Source organism: Gouania willdenowi, chromosome 12 (genome assembly GCF_900634775.1).
Source record: "Gouania willdenowi chromosome 12, fGouWil2.1, whole genome shotgun sequence".
Classification (NCBI taxonomy): Eukaryota; Metazoa; Chordata; class Actinopteri; order Blenniiformes; family Gobiesocidae; genus Gouania; species Gouania willdenowi.
Window position 1 is genome coordinate 14,290,340 of NC_041055.1, and position 19,387 is coordinate 14,309,726.

General features: G+C 36.3%; 2 protein-coding genes across 3 annotated transcripts; both read right to left on the minus strand.

The window, feature by feature from the left end:
• Window positions 1-1,674: 1,674 nt before the first annotated feature.
• On the minus strand, window positions 1,675-2,931 carry LOC114473357 (phospholipase A2-like). Its single transcript, XM_028462925.1, has 4 exons — window positions 2,797-2,931; window positions 2,245-2,392; window positions 2,023-2,156; window positions 1,675-1,923 (listed from the first exon to the last, which is right to left on the minus strand). The coding sequence occupies exons 1-4, from the start codon at window positions 2,885-2,887 to the stop codon at window positions 1,805-1,807; spliced, it is 492 nt and encodes a 163-aa protein (XP_028318726.1). The 5' UTR covers window positions 2,888-2,931; the 3' UTR covers window positions 1,675-1,804.
• A 1,459-nt stretch (window positions 2,932-4,390) lies between these two features.
• On the minus strand, window positions 4,391-18,506 carry prkab1a (protein kinase, AMP-activated, beta 1 non-catalytic subunit, a). Of its 2 annotated transcripts, none has more exons than XM_028462669.1 (8): window positions 18,380-18,506; window positions 12,875-13,057; window positions 12,613-12,782; window positions 11,517-11,610; window positions 11,201-11,315; window positions 10,653-10,786; window positions 10,377-10,445; window positions 4,391-6,073 (listed from the first exon to the last, which is right to left on the minus strand). In XM_028462669.1, the coding sequence occupies exons 2-8, from the start codon at window positions 13,022-13,024 to the stop codon at window positions 5,996-5,998; spliced, it is 810 nt and encodes a 269-aa protein (XP_028318470.1). In that variant the 5' UTR covers window positions 13,025-13,057; window positions 18,380-18,506; the 3' UTR covers window positions 4,391-5,995. The 2 variants fall into 2 exon arrangements, with proteins under 2 accessions (XP_028318470.1, XP_028318472.1); XM_028462671.1 differs by lacking the exon at window positions 18,380-18,506 and adding an exon at window positions 16,705-16,804.
• Between the last annotated feature and the right edge of the window lie 881 nt (window positions 18,507-19,387).

Consider the following 19,387-nt stretch of genomic DNA (forward strand, 5'->3'; position numbering starts at 1 on the left):
TATGGGTATGCATGGGTACACTCTGTCCAGGGTGTACCCATGCCTAATGCCCAAAGAAAGCTGGAGATAAGCACCGTAGACCCCTGTGTCAGAAAATGGAGGGATGGAAGTTAGCTCAGGTTCTTATTTGCACTGGTCACTGGGAGGTGCTCATGCTCGAGTTTCCGAGGTGATCAGGCAAAAACACTCTGCGGCCTTCCTGTCACACTCGCATATCAACATCCCACATTTGTCATTTGCACCTTAAAAAGATGCCTTTAATGCTTGGTTTACATCATTAGAGAGAAATACAAGTATAGTAAATAGAATTTATAAATGCTTATTTTTGGTTTTACTAACTGCCACATGTGACCTTCCTGTTTTTCTGATCATAGCTGTAGAGGTAAGGGTTGTCCACAAAGGGCCAGCAGTCAGGATTCTGAATGGCATCACTGTAACACTGGTCATGCACCTTTAACCCCAAAAGGCAAATGGAAAAAATGTTAAAGCTGACCAAATAAACTGAAATGTTGTTGGAATGTGGTTCAATAAAGACCTGTCAAGATCATCTTTCCACAGTAACAACCATAATCAGCATGGCCAAAAATTTGGGTTTTCACGGCGCATCAACCCGGAAGTCGCCATTTTGGAGATAAAGCAGGCTGTATCAATCGGTCAAACAGTGAGACACATTTGGAGTTTTATAGATGGCCAAAAATTAGAAGAAATCAGGGAAAACAATCTCAAGTTATCAGAGGAAAGGAGGCGCTTGTGGCGAGCAAAGCTAAACCAGGATCTACGAGGCAAAAATCTGGACAACATGCGATTTTGTTCGGCCCATTTCTTGTCAGGTAAGTAAATTGTCGTTTGCAGCAGCTCTTAACTAATTTTCTAGTGTGATGATAATAATATAATTCATATCAACACCAAAACAACCCATCAAAAGAACCGTTTCTTCCCCCAGGTTGTCACTCTAATGAACGCTAAACAGTAAAAGAGTGTCAGACCTGTTGCTGTGAAATAACCCAGGGACTAAATAGTAACTGTGAATGTACATACACGTATATTATTTAATCACCACGGCAGACGTTACTTACCTTCACGGCCGTCCGAATATTACATCACCTTGTTAAAGTGTGTCTGATTGTCAAAACAAACGTAATGGCCTTTTCCTTAGTCCTCTCCTAACACCTTTCCTTAACCCCATGATCCGCGGGGTTATATACAAGTGGATAAGAAAGGAGATAAGAGGGACTATTCAGACGCAGCCAGTGTCTGCTTTACCTTGTAACATACACAATACCCAAGCTGCCATCCCTTTTGTAACCTATAGGTCTTTAAACAGTATTGGTGACTGACTACATACTGAGTAACTGACTCTAAGTAAATAAGACCAGTGTTTAGTGCGGGCATGTAGGAATCAAAAAAAAAAATAATTGAAATGCAAACATCTTCTTAACGGTTCCGGAACCGGACGTTAGGAATCAGTTCCTATTTGGAACCGGTTCTCGGTGCCCAACCATAAGTATCAGTGACTGACTACATACTGAGTAACTGACTCTAAATTAAATAGTAAGTAAATAAGACCAGTGTTTTACTAGGATTTGGTACAGTCTGTTCTCTTGACTATAAAAAACTTGACAAAACAATTTTGAAAAACATTTATTATATTTTTATTTGATAAGTTAGCTCGGGTGCCCTGTCCAGGGTGTACCCATGCCTAGTGCCGGAAGAAAGCTGGAGATAAGCACCGTAGACCCCTGCGACCCTACAGAAAAAGAGCAAGCAGATCGTAAAATGGACGGATGGAAGTTAGCTCGGGTTGTTATTTGCACTGGTCACTGGGGAGGTGCTCATGCTCAGGATTCCAAGGTGATCGGGCAAAACACTCTGCGGCCTTCCTGTCACACTCGCAGATGAACATCTCACATTCGTCATTTGCACCTTAAAACGACAATGTGTATAATGTTCAGCTTATCATTACAGAGAAGTACAAGTATAGTCACGATACATGATAACATTTAATGTTTTTATTCTACTTACTGCCACATGTGACCTTCCTGTTTTTCTCATCACAGCTGTAGTGGTAGAGCTCAGTGTACGGGTTGTCCAAGATGGGCCAGCAGTCAGGATGCTGCATGGCATCACTGAAACACTGGTCATGCACCTGGCAGCACCTTTAACCCCCAAAGGCAAATGGAAAAAAAACATTACAGCTGACCAAATAAACTGTGCAATGTTGTTTGAATGTGGTTCAATAAAGACCTGTCAAGATCATCCACAGGTGTGCCTGAGCCTCCCTTTCCACAGTAACAACCATAATCAGCATAGTCAAAAATAGGCCAGCTGTCAGGCATTACACACAGGATCATGTTTCTGAACTGATTGAGTGCGTGGATGTCCAAGCATTGAGCTGAAAAACAACTTATTATCAGTGTGTGCAGTCACAAGGTTAAAACAAGATTATTTTTTTTTAGGCACACACACACACACACACACACGCACACAAAAAAAAACCCCATAAAACATTATTGAGCAAAGCTAAAATTACAATTTATTAAATAAGTAAATAATGCACTAAGTTTATCCAAAACAAAGATAAGCATTTAGTGAAAAAGAAAAAATTTAAGTTAAAAATAAAACTTTGTGCTTTTATTAACCTGGTCATGTATTTAGAATTAAAAAACAACAACAACCAAGATTTCAGACACATAAGCAAGACAGACACAAATCAACTTGATCTTTACTAAACAAAAACAATAATGACCTCTAATGTCTGTCAACAAGTCTGTCAGTGTCTGTTTTTGCAAAACTCACCAAAAGAGAGGCACAGGCCAAAGAGAAAGACGGTCTGGATGGTATTCATCCTGCTTGGTGGAGGTTCGTCACAGAGTAGCAAGCAGACCATTATCTGCCACCTTTTATTTGGACAATGAGGAGGCCTTCGTCCGTCAGCTGTTCATACTACAGGGAGTCACATGGAGCCAGAGGTTCAAAGACAAGCACACGCCAAGCACATAACCATTTTCACACTTGAGATTAGACCCTCACAAATTACCAGCAAAGCAAAATTTACCATGACAAGGAACAACGATGATATTTCATTTTCAAAGTCCATAAATAATCACGAAAAACTGCGTTTGATAGGATCATTTCACAGTACTGTATAGTTGTCTTGTGATGATAGTGTGATCATCACTATGTTGTTGTTGACCATTAGATCATGTATAGTTCACACAATTAAAAATCACTTTAACTGCAATATTGTTTAAAATAATTCAATTTTACAAAGTATTATGAATGTGTATATGAAAACTGAAAACCTTTTTTTTTTCTTCTAAATTCTCCATTTTCTAAAATGTAATTTTTTTTCCCCATCAGACGTCTACAATATCTGAAAATATAACCACGCCCCAACCCCTCATGCTAGAAACAGTAAAAAAAACAAATAAAAACAAACTATAGGCAAGTCAGATGATAAAGCTTTTGTCAATGTGGTTGTGTGAGTATGAGGCCATACCAGCCTGTCATTGCCAAATCTCCTCACTCAGTATCTGTTTGTATCTTTAGGCAAGACACTTCACCCACATTGCCTAGTATGAACGTGTTGGTGGTGGTCGGACGGACCAATGGCGCATTATGGCAGCTTCGCTTCTGTCAGTCTGCCCCAGGGCAGCAGTGGCTACAATCATAGCTTACCACCAGTGTGTGTAGTGAATTTATGTTTGTGTGTTTTAACTATATGTGCCATGTGAAAAGTACTACATAAAACCCAATACAATATAATTATCATTATCTGAAATACTAATAGATAATGGCAATACTAACTAATAAATTCCATTTTATTCAATCTTAGTGTCAGGTAAGAGTGAAATTATAAATGCAATATTAATAAAATAAAGTTATAATAATGTAATTGATAGGCTACGTTGTTGCCGAGTTAGCAGAGGCGATGGTGGAATAGTTAAAAAGGTTAACATGTGATGCTTCTTTCCTCCATCCATTTAAGCAAAATACTTTGAAAAGAAGTATCACAGGTAGACATTGCATGTAACACATCTTAAGCATATGTGTGGCATACATATATTCAGCCATTTTGGGAGGGGATCTCTATGTTCAATGGAATGTAGTTCTTTTACATGTTAACATCTCATGGGTTCCATCTTCAATTCTCACCATTGCACAGTCCGACAGCAGCCAAAGACATCAAATAGCTTATATAGCTTGTAATGGCATAATCACAATGCTTCATTGCAGTTCCTGAACACAATTCATTTAATTAATAGGTACTGCAGGTTTTCCCATTGTAACAAAGGTCAGGTGATACAATTGAGCTTATTGGATGAAAATCAGAAATTACAAAATAAAAGTCAATGTGCAGATAAAGTATTGTACCAGGAAGTCCAGAGGCTGAGATTTGCCATTTATTCACAAGTTAAGCACTGGAGTATCAAAGACATGAGATCTGAGGCTGGAGCATCACAGATCTACTTCTTTGCAGCAATTGTAGCAGAAATATAAACAGATCAGAAACGTACCAACTGCAACCACAGTCACTGTTGAATTGTGTAAGTGCACCACTACAGCAGGAAGTTTTAAGAAGCAAAAACAAAGCAAAAACCCTGTTAATAACTCTGTCGCTCTAAATTAAATACATTCACACTATATAAAAAAAACATAAAACAATATTAATTGTGTAAACAGTGTCTAAACAAAGTTAAATAAATAACAGTGTGTCTTAGAACATTTTCATGCTCCATGTGCTTCTATCAGCTAAAAAGATACTTTTAACAAGAATAATTTATACATAAATCATTCACCAACATTAAAAAGACAGCGAGTGACAAGCTAGATATTAATAGTATAGATGAGTGATACATTTACACCTTTCACCTTATTATTCTGAGCAAATTGAGAGGTACATTTGAAAGGTGTAGAGTGGCTTGTATTAACAGTGCATCCAGTTGTTTTCTTACTCTGAAACCTAGCACAGAATTGTGATCGTCTTGCCAACCAATGGAGATCCATGATTTGAAATTCAGATTTTTAGTCCCTGCTAGAGTTTGAGCAGTATCTCATTAAAATTGATTTAGTCCGTCCTCTTGTTCACATTATTATGTTTAACAGAGCAGTGCTGTATAACCAACACTGATGTGTGTTTTTGGTCAATGTAAAGTATTTATCTTTTTTTTTTGTTTAATTAAACTAAATACATCAAGGCAAAGTGCCATCCAGATATAGCATTGGTAATTCCTTGTCACTCCTGTATTTTTTTTAATGTTACACATTACTGAATACAGTGCGTGCAGCTGAAAAAAAGGGCAGGTTTTTATTTCCACATGAAATGACAGTGAAAAGCTGCTCCTGGGAGTGCACCCCCTTTCTATTTTCATTTCAACATTCATGATTTAGACTCCTGTCCTTAGATTCATCATCTCGTCTTCCCTGAAACGAGCAACAGCAGCAGTTTGACTGAGGACTTTCAGAGTCACTGGCTCAGCATTTCATTGCCTTTCAACATATATCCTTATTTTTATCAGACAAAAACAAGACAGAGCAATCTTAGCCCGTCTTAATTTTGCATACAGATGTGCAAAATAACTAAAAATTGCAGTCAGTGCAATACATCTATGATAGGTTGAAAGATTCTGTGACATTTCTCATTGAGGGACCTAATAAGCATAGTGAAAATATACAGGTTCTGTAAAAGATTTTACAGAAATGTGTTTTACCCCCAAGTTATCCTTTCTTATCTGTTCTGTCTTATTTTTTGCAGTCTTTAAAGTTCAGGTGGCCTTTGTAATTGTAGTTTAACTGAAATGACTTAAGATTTATTGATGCCTTCATTGTGGAAAAAAACAGAAGTGGATATTTCGTACACAGTGTACGATATTGGACACAATCGATTTAAACAAGACAACTGAAGTTCTTGGGAGTTTGGGAGCCTCTTCAAGTTACCCTTCAAACAAGTCTACATCCACCAGTGAAGATCTTTGTGCTGGAGTTGAATCACTGATCAGATGGGCTTGTATAGTAAGGTGGTGACATACTTCTTTTTATAGCGGTGCGTTGCGCTGAGCACCATCACTCCATCCTGTGACAGAAAAAGAGAAACAGGGAAAATCCTCACTGAAATGTCACACAACTACTTCAAACCAAACTGAAATGTTATCAGTGCCTGAATGTTAGACTTTTAAGTGTGAAGTAATAGAAAATAAAGTTTAATCATTATGCAATATCCCAACAAAGCAAACACTAAAGAAAAGCACTCAGAGCGCAAACATCCGCCAACTGCCAAATCTCCTCTTTGCCAAATATGAGCAGTGATCTGGATCAATAAACCTGATCATGGTACTATGATCATTCACACATTAATGGCTTATAAGGCATTTCTACCCCCATTAAAGGCTCAAATACACTCAGACAGACCCCGTACACAACGGGGACTGCGCTAACTGTCCGCTCTCCTCACAGCTGACATACTTGTGTGCACTGCCCTGTAGCAGTTTCCATTCAAATCCAACATGTCCCATGACTCTTAGCACATCTCTGTAGTCCTTGTTCTCCTGGGACATGTTTTAAATGTTTTAAAGGGCCTGTAGGTCTCTCCTCTAAGCTCGTGTTCATCTCTCCTGCTTTGCTTCACCAAGCAGGTGAAATGCAGGTCGGTGTTATATTTAATGTCAAGCAGTGTTTTGTGTGACATCAACTATGCAGAGAAGTCCGCGTGGTCGTAAAATCTGTGCTTTGCATTTAATTGGCCTGGCAGACCTCCGCCCGAGTATGTTTCAGCCTTAATAATGAGGCTGTGATGGTCTAACGGGGAATAGAAGCGGCCATCAATGTGGGACGTTGAGTCCCTTAACCCTAACTGCTCCTCAGGGATTGGTTAAAAGCTGAGAACACATTTTGTGTATGTACCTATACATATATGGCAATAAAGGTGCTTGATCTAACAATATGGTAGGCAGAAAATGAATGAGCAACCTTAATTTTTTGCGATAAAATGCACAATCCAGATATGATCCGGTTGAAACTTAGTCAGGTAATTAAGGAATCAACTCTACATAATTGGGTAAAACTTTATAGAGATCGGTCAATTATGCCAGTTATATATTTCAGAAAACTACCATTTTTTTTAAACTGATCCAGAGTCACTATACTGATACAGACCCCCTCCAAAATTTGATGAGATCTTCCTTGGCGTAAGGTTTATCTTCACTTAAAATGTTGACAAGATCCGTTACTTTTAACATAATCCTGCTTACAGAAAAATAAACCAAAGAAAGCCGATAAAATTATTAGCTTCTTTCGGAGGTCGAGATTGGACAATAATAAGTTTAGTGTGAGTTACAGTGGCACTCCAATGTGCAAATAAATTGACTAAAAACTCATTTTTAAATACAAACTTTACAAAACGATGAACCAAAGTGTGAAGCTGACCTGTACTGAGTGGTAGCAGTGTTGTCATGTGCACAGTGCATGAAAAGCATACTGAATCAGTGAGTTCAGTGGACATGCGAGCTATTGTTTTCAGACTATGACACAATGACAGCCTGGAAAGTGTAAGTGAAATAGCTACAGCATGTACAGATTTAATAACAGCGAGTGAAAAACTCAGAGCTGAACATGTTGCACCTGACACACCTTTGTGTAGGCTGGAAAAAACATGATAAAAACACACTGGAATCAATTATCATTTTAGAGGGGGGTGCTAGTTTTTCACTAATTCTCTGGTGATGGATTAAGCATGTTCTCGGATTTCTATGGCAGACAATGGGACTCTAAGGTTTTACCAACTGAAACCCTCTTTTACCTGCCAATACGAAACAAACCTGCAAAGCAGTATTTTGGTATCTCGTTGTTAAAACCAGAAACAACTTATTTAGTAACTTCATGTCAGTAGCTAGCTGATACTTAGATCAGTCAACAGACCAGAAACAGCTTTGCACTAGCTTAAATGAGCCATGGCTTTTGATTCTTCCTTTAATTAATACATTAATAAATGTTGGCTTCCAACCAGTCCAGGACCAGACAGATGCTCCCTCTAGCTTCCACACATTGTGCTTTGTCAAACTTATCACACAATGTTCAATTGATGTCTAATAAAACCCATCATTTAGTAATGTTATCCTATTCACATACTGTATCTTGGCCATAATGTTATGACTACATGTACACAGTGGTTTTAGCCTGGATTACCAAAGAAATTGTGTAGTTAGACTGCCCCCTGTTGGTTGTCATAGTGATAACCACAACAGTTGCTGAACTGGAGACTGATAAATCATGCCAACCTATTTATATTAGAATACATGCATCATTTCACAGTAAGCAAGGTCACACAGAATATTAGCTGGTTACAAGCTGTAAATACAATGGTGAAAGCAAAGAAGTGGCTGTCCTGTTGTTTAAAATGTAGCCTGATTTATAGCTTTAAAGAAGGTTTACAGCCACTTTGTGCAGTTGTTTGCTTAGCTCTAAATACTTGTCAGTCTTTGGTCTTCATTTTATCTTTGCTAACAGTCATCCTTTTTTGTGGGGTGGGGGAATGTGATGGGACACTTTCCGCTGTAAGATATGACTTGTAGAGTCCAATCTGTTGACTATTTTAGAACCCATTAATCAGCTCTAGTCTCAAATTCCCACTCCATAAGTGATTCATAATTTATACCAATTGCATAAAGTTTATGACGCATCATGACTACTCTCTTGGTCTTATGCTGATTGGGGTCTTTAAATCCTAAACTATCCCACAAAAAACATTTAATTCTCGGAGCACTTAAACCAGAGTTGGGGTCATTTCTAATTGTAATTGCATAATTGATCATTAATTGCAATTATGAATCAATTACAATTGTAATTTTAAAAATGTGTTAATATTGTAATCATAAATAAATTGTAATTGAGTTTAGATAATTTACTTTGTAATTGTAATTGCCATGAAAAATTATAAAAATTGTCAATTATAATTGAATGTAAAACTGGGGAACCATGTCACAGTTCTACATGTATGTAGTTAACAATTGTTAAAATACGTTTCATAACAAGTTTTCTCATATTTTACCATTTTAAAAACATTGAAATCTAGGGGTATACTGACAAAAAAGGCTCAGATGCCCACACCAAAAATAACCAACAAAACCAATAGATAGGAAAAAAAATAGATAATAGATAATTGTTTTTAGCGTATTTTACAGCTGATTTAGGACCTGTTATCATTAATAAGGGTGCACCGATCACCAATTTTTTAAAAGCCTAACCGGCCTATACTGATTTTGGCTGTTCCCGATTTTTCTTTATTTATAACTGACAGCATACACCTTGAATATTTCACTCTTATTTTATTGTAAAACAGTGAAACAAAATAAATGTGTTGTTTTAACTGCACATGAAATATAATATAACCGATCGATCGGTTCATCCTCAATCATAAGAGATGTTACCAGAAAGCTAACTTTTGTCAGGTTATTTATTTCAGGCTCGGTAATTGTGATTAATTGATATTTAATTATAGTAATTGAGAACGTAATTGTAATTGCCTTTCTAAGAATAAAAAATATTTGAAATTTTATTGTAATTAGGAAAAATGCTGGTCACTGTAATCAAAATGTAATTGTAATTCAACATGGACAATTGAAAATATAATTGTAACTGAAAAATGTAATTGACGCAAACCCTAACTCAAACCAACTTGGACTAAATTGTGTTCATTTAAACATGTATAACTACTTTATTATGTTCAGAAAACATCACTATTTCCATTGAGATCCTGATAAAGTGCACAGCAGAAATCATATCAGTCTATTAGGAATTAACATGTCCAACTCTTCCAAAGTTTAAAACTAGTAGAGATGCGCAGACTGCTCTGAACTTGACAATGTAGCTTTGATATCTGAGTTAGCTCCTTGGTCCAACAGGTTAAAGTCAGACAGACAAACCAAGCTTATTTTAAAGAAAGCGATTGCCACATGACCTTTTCTACAAGTGCAACTAGCAAGACAAATTCGATATCAGACTGCGTGAGCATCTGACGGCTGCACTGGAAAATATTCGTTATGGAAACACAAGCGTGAACTCTGTGTCTCCACTGCCTACGTCTTTGTCTAAACATGCTGTTTGTTTTTCCTGTCAGTGTTCTTTAAGAAGACCAATTATCTGCCCTTGACCTGTGTCCATCTGTACCATTCACCTTCTTTTATCAACGCGGCCACTCTGTCTATACGATCTGCTGTGAAAGCTGCATCTGAAGTCAAAGGCCCCTTAAGCTGTCAGACTTACACAAATGCTAACAAAGCTACACGACTTTCACAAATGTCAGCTGCCAAAAAAAGCTAAAAATATGACGGAAAAAAAACCGACATGAACAAAAAACCCACTTAGTCAGCATGAAGCCTTACCTTAATGGAGAGAGCATAGAGGTGGTTAAGCATGACGTGGTTGGGTTCTGGGAGGAGTGCAGGGTCACACTGAATATGAAAACAAAACAAATGGAAAATAAAAGCAAACTAAATACAGTATATTAGTGTACTTTGAATATAGTATATTTGCTAAATTTTTAGAGATTTAGATACAAAAAGCATCATCAGCATAGTCCTAAAAGACTTCCTTTAAGCAACTCAAAATGGAATTGTAAGATAAATCCTAGAGTGAGAACAAGTTACACAGTTACTTACAGAGATCCCAGTGTCTTTGTTAAGAATGACCTGTAGGAGGTGAGGGGGGAGTATGGGGGGAGACTTAAACTTCTCTTCCTGTTTGGGGACATAAGCGTCTTGATGATAAGGCCCCGGGGGAGAACTGGACAGATCTGATAAAGAGAAGACAGAAATATTTGGCACACAGCTTCATAAAGGAGTGACAGAAGGATTTCAAGTTTGTTTCTTAGCAAAAAGAAACTATCAGAGAACAAAATGTCCCAAAAACCAAGACTGCATTCCTCAGTTAGTTCCTGACTGAAAAGCAGAAGCATTTGTGATGAAAGCACCCAAACCGCCTACGTTGGTGAGAAGGCACACATGCTGCTTTTTAATGATCGTACACAACTCGAGACATGACGACACACAAACAAACATTATTTTGCAGCCTCTAGCCTAAACTCACATGTAGTTAACATGATCATGAATTAAACAACATCAATATCATGTACTTTTTTTTTTAATTGCCTTTACATTTTTCTTTAAAAAATCCTTATTTTTTTCCATAGGCGGGCTTAGACACACACCTGACATGTCGGAGCATTTTTGTGAGTCCACCATCAGAGCGTCAAACACCTCAAAGTCGGTTTTCTTCACCTGGATTATGTTGTTGACTGTGCCTAGTTGGCTGGTCACAACAGGCTGTCGGGAAACACGCCACAAATATAAACCACCTTGCACACTTCAAATCTCCATCTCCATCTCCATTTTGAGGCATTTTGGTTAATGAGGAGATAATTACATGAAACTACTAACTATCACAGGGTGCAGTGTGTAGAAGAAAGCTTTAATAATAATATTTAAAAAAAAATGCTGCACTCTTGTGCAAAATATCATTGTCACCTCAGCAGGATCATGGGTCCACTGGCCATCAACATAAAACTTGTACTGATGCTCCCCTTCAGGTAGATCAACAATCGCCACAAAAGTGTTCTGACTGTAAAAGATCATAAGAACACAGGATTTATATACAGCGGTGTAATTGATTTATTTCTATTGTTTTTTTTATAATGTTTGGGGTTGGGCTCCGAAAAGCAGTTACTACTTCAGCCCATTACATTTTTGGTTGTTTAAATTAATGTTTATTCTTCGTATTGAATTCTATATGTTGGCTGACAGCCAAGAACAAACAAATATCAATCATCACACACACACGCAAAATATATATGTATCTCTCATCACATTCATGGACAACACTTCATATCTCTAACAGTAATCCTGTACAGATACACAAGATGAATGACCACATTTGGATTTATATATGTGGTAGTAATCAACAACCTTTTTCTAATTATTGAGATAATTTCCATCAGTAGCAATGGCTACCTCAATTGGGAATTTTGATGAAGGAGGACACAATAAAAGGAATTTTAAAAAGAATTAACGGGACAATATGTAACTTTTTTTTGCCATCATTTGGTCAAAAATCCAGAATCATCTTTGAGCATATTGTAATCGAATTGGAATCTCATCTCCTTCTCCTGGATCTGTAAAATGACATTTAGAAATCCAGGAGCGAGACGCTCCTAGAATCTGCCGATGGCAGTAGCCGCTGCTCGGGACAGTAACTACAAAGTGATATGTGTATTCATGTTAGAGTCTCTAAAACACCAGGAAAATATCCAATAACACAAGATAAAGTGAATACACTTGTCACTAGTCTATATTGAGAAAAAAAGTCACCCAGAGCGTGAACAAAAAACACCGGTAAGGGAAGTTGAGTTTTGATTTCAAAATGTAGCAGAGAGAGGATTCTACAAACTGCAGCTTTAACAAGTAAAAAACTAGTTCCAAGTTTAAATCAAGTTGTTAGTGTAATAATAACACTGATGTATAATACAAAAATTGTTTTGACAAGAATAATTTAAAGACATTTACCAAAAAAAAAAACATTTGATGCATAAGATAATTCAAGTAGTTTTTTAAAATTGTGGTTTACCTTCTTATGAGAGGAATCTTGTTGGCCCAGTTGTTGAAAGATCCACAGAGGAACACCTCTTTTCCATCGCCAGTCCAGCGAAAGACAGTTGGTCGATCTAAGGTTGAATCTTTATCTTCTGCCTCTAGGTCTTGCTGCCATGCAAGAAACTCCTCTTTCTCTAAAGGAGCCTGAAATTCCCATGAGAACAAGATGTTGAGGTCAAAAAAATCAACTGTCATGTTAAATTTAAAAAAAAAAAAAAACTACTGTAATGACATACCTTCATGTCCTCAGAATGAAAAATATCTGCGTCTTCTGGGCTATCCATCAGGATTTTTGGTCTGTCTCCCTCTTTGCTTCCACGGCTGTCCCTGCGCTGGGCCTTCTCCCCATGGCCCAGAGCAGCCCTCTCACTGCTTGTATTCCCCATGGTTTCAGATTCTTAGAGGGTTTTTCAAGGTCACTTAAAAAAGAAAAAGAAAGAAAAATGACAAGTGAAATTCTACACAGCTGCAAACATCTTTGGGAAAATATCTGAAGCTGCTTTTCAGCAACTAGAATACAAATATAATCTTTGCAATGATTTATCACATGAGAAATTTTTTTCAACACTGTTTTTTTGGGACTTTTTCGCATTCCGTCCTTTTGGGTTACCATAGCGCGATGTGAGCCAGCCCCCTCTTTGTTTACCCTTTGATAAGGCTATATGTGTGTGCCATAGGCATGTTTCATTTTTTATTTGCACTATGCTGAGATGCTAAGGGAAGAGTTTATTATGTTTTTAATGGTAATGTTATAAAATATGTAGTTATCTAATTTCTTAATCAGACAATTTAAGCTACTGTGAAGTTGCTGTTGCATTTTTGCTTAAATCTGGGTTAAAGCTTGAAATAGTTGAATGACAGAGCCTCATTTACTTTTTTATTTTGGGATTGTTCTGTGCATTTTAACTCTTGAGGACAATCACAGCAATAAAGTTGTACTTTTGATAATATATCTGATGTCTGCAGTCATTTTTAAGTGCACTGAAAAACAAAAAAATTTTTAACTCAAATTTTTCTTAAATATTAAAATTCTGAGATTTTTTTAGGCAAAATTGCCCAGCCCTAGTCTATTGTAAAATATGCTCCAACCAAACCAATTATGTTGACCAGAAATTGTCTACATTTTTTAAGTGACAATAACTAAACTATGACAAATGTGGAAAAAATACATGTAAACAAAATTAATTAACAATATATTGATAATTTCATCGACCAATACATATTAGGGGTGTCCCGATCCGATATTGATATATCGGTCTGATATCAGCCAGAAAGCGATTATCGGATTTTATTAGATTGCATCTAAAATTTCCAATATATATTATATTTATTCAATTGTAAAATACTGTATATATTTTGTTGAAGGTTAAACTTTATGTAACCAATTAGTTTTCACATTTCAAAACAATGATACATACATGGATTTAATAATAAATGGGTCAGTTTTTCTCATCCCTACTGTTGCTGACTATTGTTCTCTGTTTGAGTAACATCACTTGCTCAAGCCTTTTCTAACATTCCACACTACAAAATAAGTAATAAAAGTATGTATGAGTCGTGCTGATATTGCATCGGATTGATATCGGTGTCGACCAATATTCAAGGCTACAATAGTGATATGTGAAAAAGTTATATCGGGACATCCCTAATACAATTGTTACATGAGATTGAAATCTAATACAAACTGATATTATCATGTATTCTTACACATTGATCTGTGTGCATTTAAAAACATTAATACCATCCCCAAAACAGGTTGATAAATGCTAATTTAAACTTTAAGAAAAATGCATAAACTAGGAATGTGCAATATTTTATCGTTTATGATTTATCGTCAAAAATATTCTCACCGGTAAAAATATGTCATCCCACAATATAAACGATAAATTCCCATATCGGAAATTAGCGAGGGCCACGGGCCATTTGTCCCTCAATTTAGTCGAGAATGCCCCTAAAAACCTTGTTCCACAGGCCAAAACTGCCCGTTTGTTGTCAACTTATAATTCTCTGGAGCGGAACGTTGTTTACGGGAGCCTCTGCAGCCACGGTGTGCAACACGCCTCCCGCCGCCGGCTCTCACACCCACAGATGCCGGTGCTCGTCAAGGCTACCTGGAGCTGCCGAGCTGCGATACATCATGGGCCGCTACTTGGTTAAGACCAGATAACCATCCAACAAAGTGAACCAATCCAAGTTCCTCCATCAGATCCACCCAAAGTCCCACAAACACGGGGACAGAGATGAACCCGTAGCAACGATTATGAACTGGAAACTCAACTAAAGCTAACTATGCTATGCTAACCCACCGACACACAGACTGGGCTAAGAGCTAATGCTAACCACTCCAAAGAACACGTCTGTCATAAAACCACAGAGAGCCACTGATTTGTTTACGGTCAGATTTAACATTTGTATGAAAGGATAAAAGCTAAACATGTCACACATTGTGTAAAATTAATGTTAGCATAATATTAATGTCACTATGCATCCATCCAAACTTGTGAAATGCAATATTTTTTAATTATATTTCACGTGTTCACAGATAAATTAGTCTAATGGGACCAATGTAACTACTGAGATTATTACACCAAAATATACTGAATGATTAAATAATCAGCTTGATCTGGTTTAATTATAGGAAATCACAGAGTTATTTATTAACCACACCTTTATGTAACTCATAAGATGAATGAATCAAGATTCAGCAACAGTAAAAACACTGATGGAATTATTTGTGCTCTTCATGTGCTTTTTTTAATAATTTAATTTTAAGTGAGGAAATAAATTAATATCATACAATAACACTAATAGAGTGATCCACATGCACTGATTTTAAATGTGTTGATGTATTCAAATGTATGTATTTAAAACCAGAGGAGACCTGGCGTTCCAGGCTGCAGCCCCCAGACTATGGAATGGTCTGCCCCAGTCTCTCCGGGAGATGAACTGCGTGGACACTTTTAAAAAACATTTGAAGACTTCGCTTTTCAAAAAAGCTTTTAGTTAACAAGATTTTATTTTTAATTTTTACTGCCCTTTTATGATGCTACACATGTGATGTAAATGTATGTTTATTGTTTCTGTGTACAGCACTTTGTGATTTTATCTGCGAAAAGCGCTTTATAAATAAATACTTACTTACTTAAGGAACCTGTTTACACTTTAAGTTGGGAATTGTTTTATTTATTTATAGTTTTTTTTTTTTTTTTTTTTTTTTTTATCGTGATGTTAATCGTTATCGTGATAAATACCAGAAATTATCGGGATATTTTTTTTAAAGTCCATATTGCCCATCCCTAGCATAAACCCTTGTTCTATATTTTAGTCGACGCTATACATCAACTAAAATTAGACTATAACTGAAATAATCCCAATGACTAAAACAAATTAATTAAACTTTTAGTCAGAAGACTGGGACTAAATCTAAATCAACATTTGCAGTCAAAATAACCTTGATAGCCTGTAATGGAAAAGCCTTGGTGAGAACTTTCCAGAGTCCCAACAATCCACCAGCACAAGCCGATCTGTGATGTTTGCTTTAATATTATGCTAACATAAATGTTCCAGGGGTGATACCTTATCTCAGCGTGTTGTTGCAAGATGTGTTTCCAGTCCATATCAGTTACATAACAGCAGCCCTGGGAACTACAGCTATAGGTTTGTATAATCTCTGTGCTATTTTCAAAGCAGCATCTCAATATCAGCAGTCACTTCATAACATAACATAACATAACATAACATAACATAACATAACATAACATAACATAACATACTATTGCCCTCAGACAGCTTAGCAAGTTCACTGAATACCAGTACATTTGTTCATTTTGGTTTCTCATTACTTTTAAATAGGAAATCATTTGTAATTATATATTGTTCAATTTAAATAAAAATAAAAAAAAACTTATTGCAGATTACATTTTTAGTCAAAGCGTACTTTATAAATTAACACAAATATCTTGCACCACACCTGTCTGAGTTCTTTACCTCATCTCCATTTCTCAATTGCTATTAGCTGTCTCCTTCCATATAATTTACAATTAATTATACTCTTGATTATAGTTACCTGTTTTTCTACTCGTTGTCACCGCTGGGCTCGAAAAAACAACTGAGACGCTGTGCCTAATGAGACATGCTAATAATGATGCTTAATGATGGAAGCAAATATCTTCATGACAAAACTACAAAACGTTCTGCAGAGGCAAATTCAGACTAAATAGTAGGAACAAAAACGGCTTGAGTGCAATTTTTTATAATATAGACTGAATGAATAAGGCCAACCCCCTTTTGTTTATTTCTTATTTTATGATCACCATTTGTTTTGCGATTTATATACATCATTATATGTTGTTGTGTGTATGTATAGATATACTTTATATGCATATAAAAGCATATTAGTAAATAAATACTGAAGAAACAAAAAATCCTAGATTTGGTTAAATATGCTTTGGATCAACGTTGCAGTACCAACATTTAAGAATATTATTTTATTCTATTTAAGCTAAATTCAAGCTGTGTTATGAATTAGCATTATCAGTTGGCTTCTGGTAGATTGGGAGAGGAAGTGAAGCTGTTGAGGGCGGGACATCAAGACGTTTCTCAGAAACTTCGGATAAGCAGCTTTAACCAATTGGTTACATAAATTTTAACCTTCAACATAATATCTACAGTATTCTACAATTTAATAAATATAATATATATATCGGAGATTTTAGATGCAGTCAGATAAAATCTGATCTTCATTTTCTGGCTGACATCGAATCGATATGCTATATCAATATCGGATTGGGACACCCCTAATTTGAACTGTGCAATGTCCTTTCTTGTCACTTGTCTGCTGTCTTTCTTTCTATATTGTGTACAGGCCCATGTGCATATATATCTTTTTATTTTTATGCTGCTTTATTTTCTTTTATTTATCTACTGCTGAAACTGTGCACATTTCCCCTTTGTGGGACTAATAAAGGTTATCTTTATCGTTTATCTTTAGTTTCTATATGAAGATATCAGCCTTGAATTATACTTTAAACAACACTGAGTAAAACCATCTCCCAGCTCCAACACATGTAGCTATGTAGAGGCTTTCTGTAGGGGTTCAAAATGAAACCATCACATTTAGGTCAGTTGGAGGACATTCTGTATTATCGTGGCCCTCCAGAGTCACATTTTAACACATAACTGCTAAATAATGGAATACAGTATAGTTGCAAATGAAATCGATGTCCAGTTAAATGAAAGGAAGACGGAGCGATTTATAACCACAATGTTAACCTAATTTCAATGTAAAAACCAGGTCAAGAAATAAGTGAGCAATGCACGTCAAATATTGTGTTTGGTAAGAAAATACTAAGAAAGATGTTGAAGTCAAAATGTTAACACTTTCTACAAACATGGGTGTAAAGGTAGAGATTTACTACTTTTAATGCTCCAAACGATGCGTTTAATGCATGTTAGCTTGAATTATGAAATCATACAATGTACGCAGCTGCTCCATTTACAACAGCAAACAATCAGCACTTATCTGTTGATTGGGCATCACATTCACAGCTGGTATTTTACGTCTTATTAGTTCTGAATGGGATCGTTAGTGGTTTTCTCGGGCTAGCTAACTGGTAGCATCCCGGCTCTGTGCAGGTAGGACGTCAAAATGTAAAACCGAACCATGCGTAACGAGGCGAAACAAGGTCAATAATAGAATATTCAATGTGCACACAGTCAGGTTAGTTACACTATTATTTTACCTGACGACGACAGGTAGAACATAGAAGCAACAGAGATGGCTTGAGAGTTACACTCCATCCGCGCTTCACCCACAACATCTGAAGATGCTAAAGTAACAAACCCGGCGCATGCGCACATGTAAAGACGTCATCTTAAAATAAATAATTCGAAATATATTTATTTGCTACATTTCAACTATTATTCCTCACGAAACTGAAACATTATTAAATATTTCTATTTTTTGGGAATAGTTAAAACAGATATATTTACCTGTGTTCTCCTTTGTAATTGTATTTACCTCCAGATGGCAGTGTAGGTCTAGTCCAGAGCATCAGGCAAGCCAAATAGACCATAGACATTATATACGTAGACGCTGGATACAATTTCTTCCTGAGTGATTTTATGAGATTGATTATGAACTAGTCTACATTTAAATTGTAATTTATTCAGTAATGACTGAAATGTTTATGGCTAGTATGTCTAACTTAAAGACAAGCAACGTGAAATTAACAGTAAATATGCGTTGACTTGTATATGAACTGTAAGTATATTAATTCAATAAATTTGCTTCATATACCCATTTTATTGTTTTAATTTAGGCTGCATTGTTATTTTTATTATTATTATTATTATTATTATTATTATTATTATTATTATTATTATTATTATTTGCAGCACTAGCCTACATTAGCCACATTGCACAATGAGCCAATTATCATGATGATACAGGCCTATATAGACAAAAACACATACATAAGCCTACCTTAAAGAAAATATATGCATCGAAGCTTTTGTAAGTCCTCATTTTCTCCGTTGTGTAGATGCCAGGGCTGTTAATGAGGTATTTGTAAATAGCAGGCCATTGGAGATCTGGCCATGTTGTCGGGTTGTTTTTCAATTAACCTTGAGGTGCTCTGTATGGACATGATTCCAAACCAACCAGATGTAACTTCCCTTCATATCGGTGCTTGGCCTTTGGCTCTAATCTGCTGAAATATTCACAACATTGAGTAAAACCTTTGTGTTGT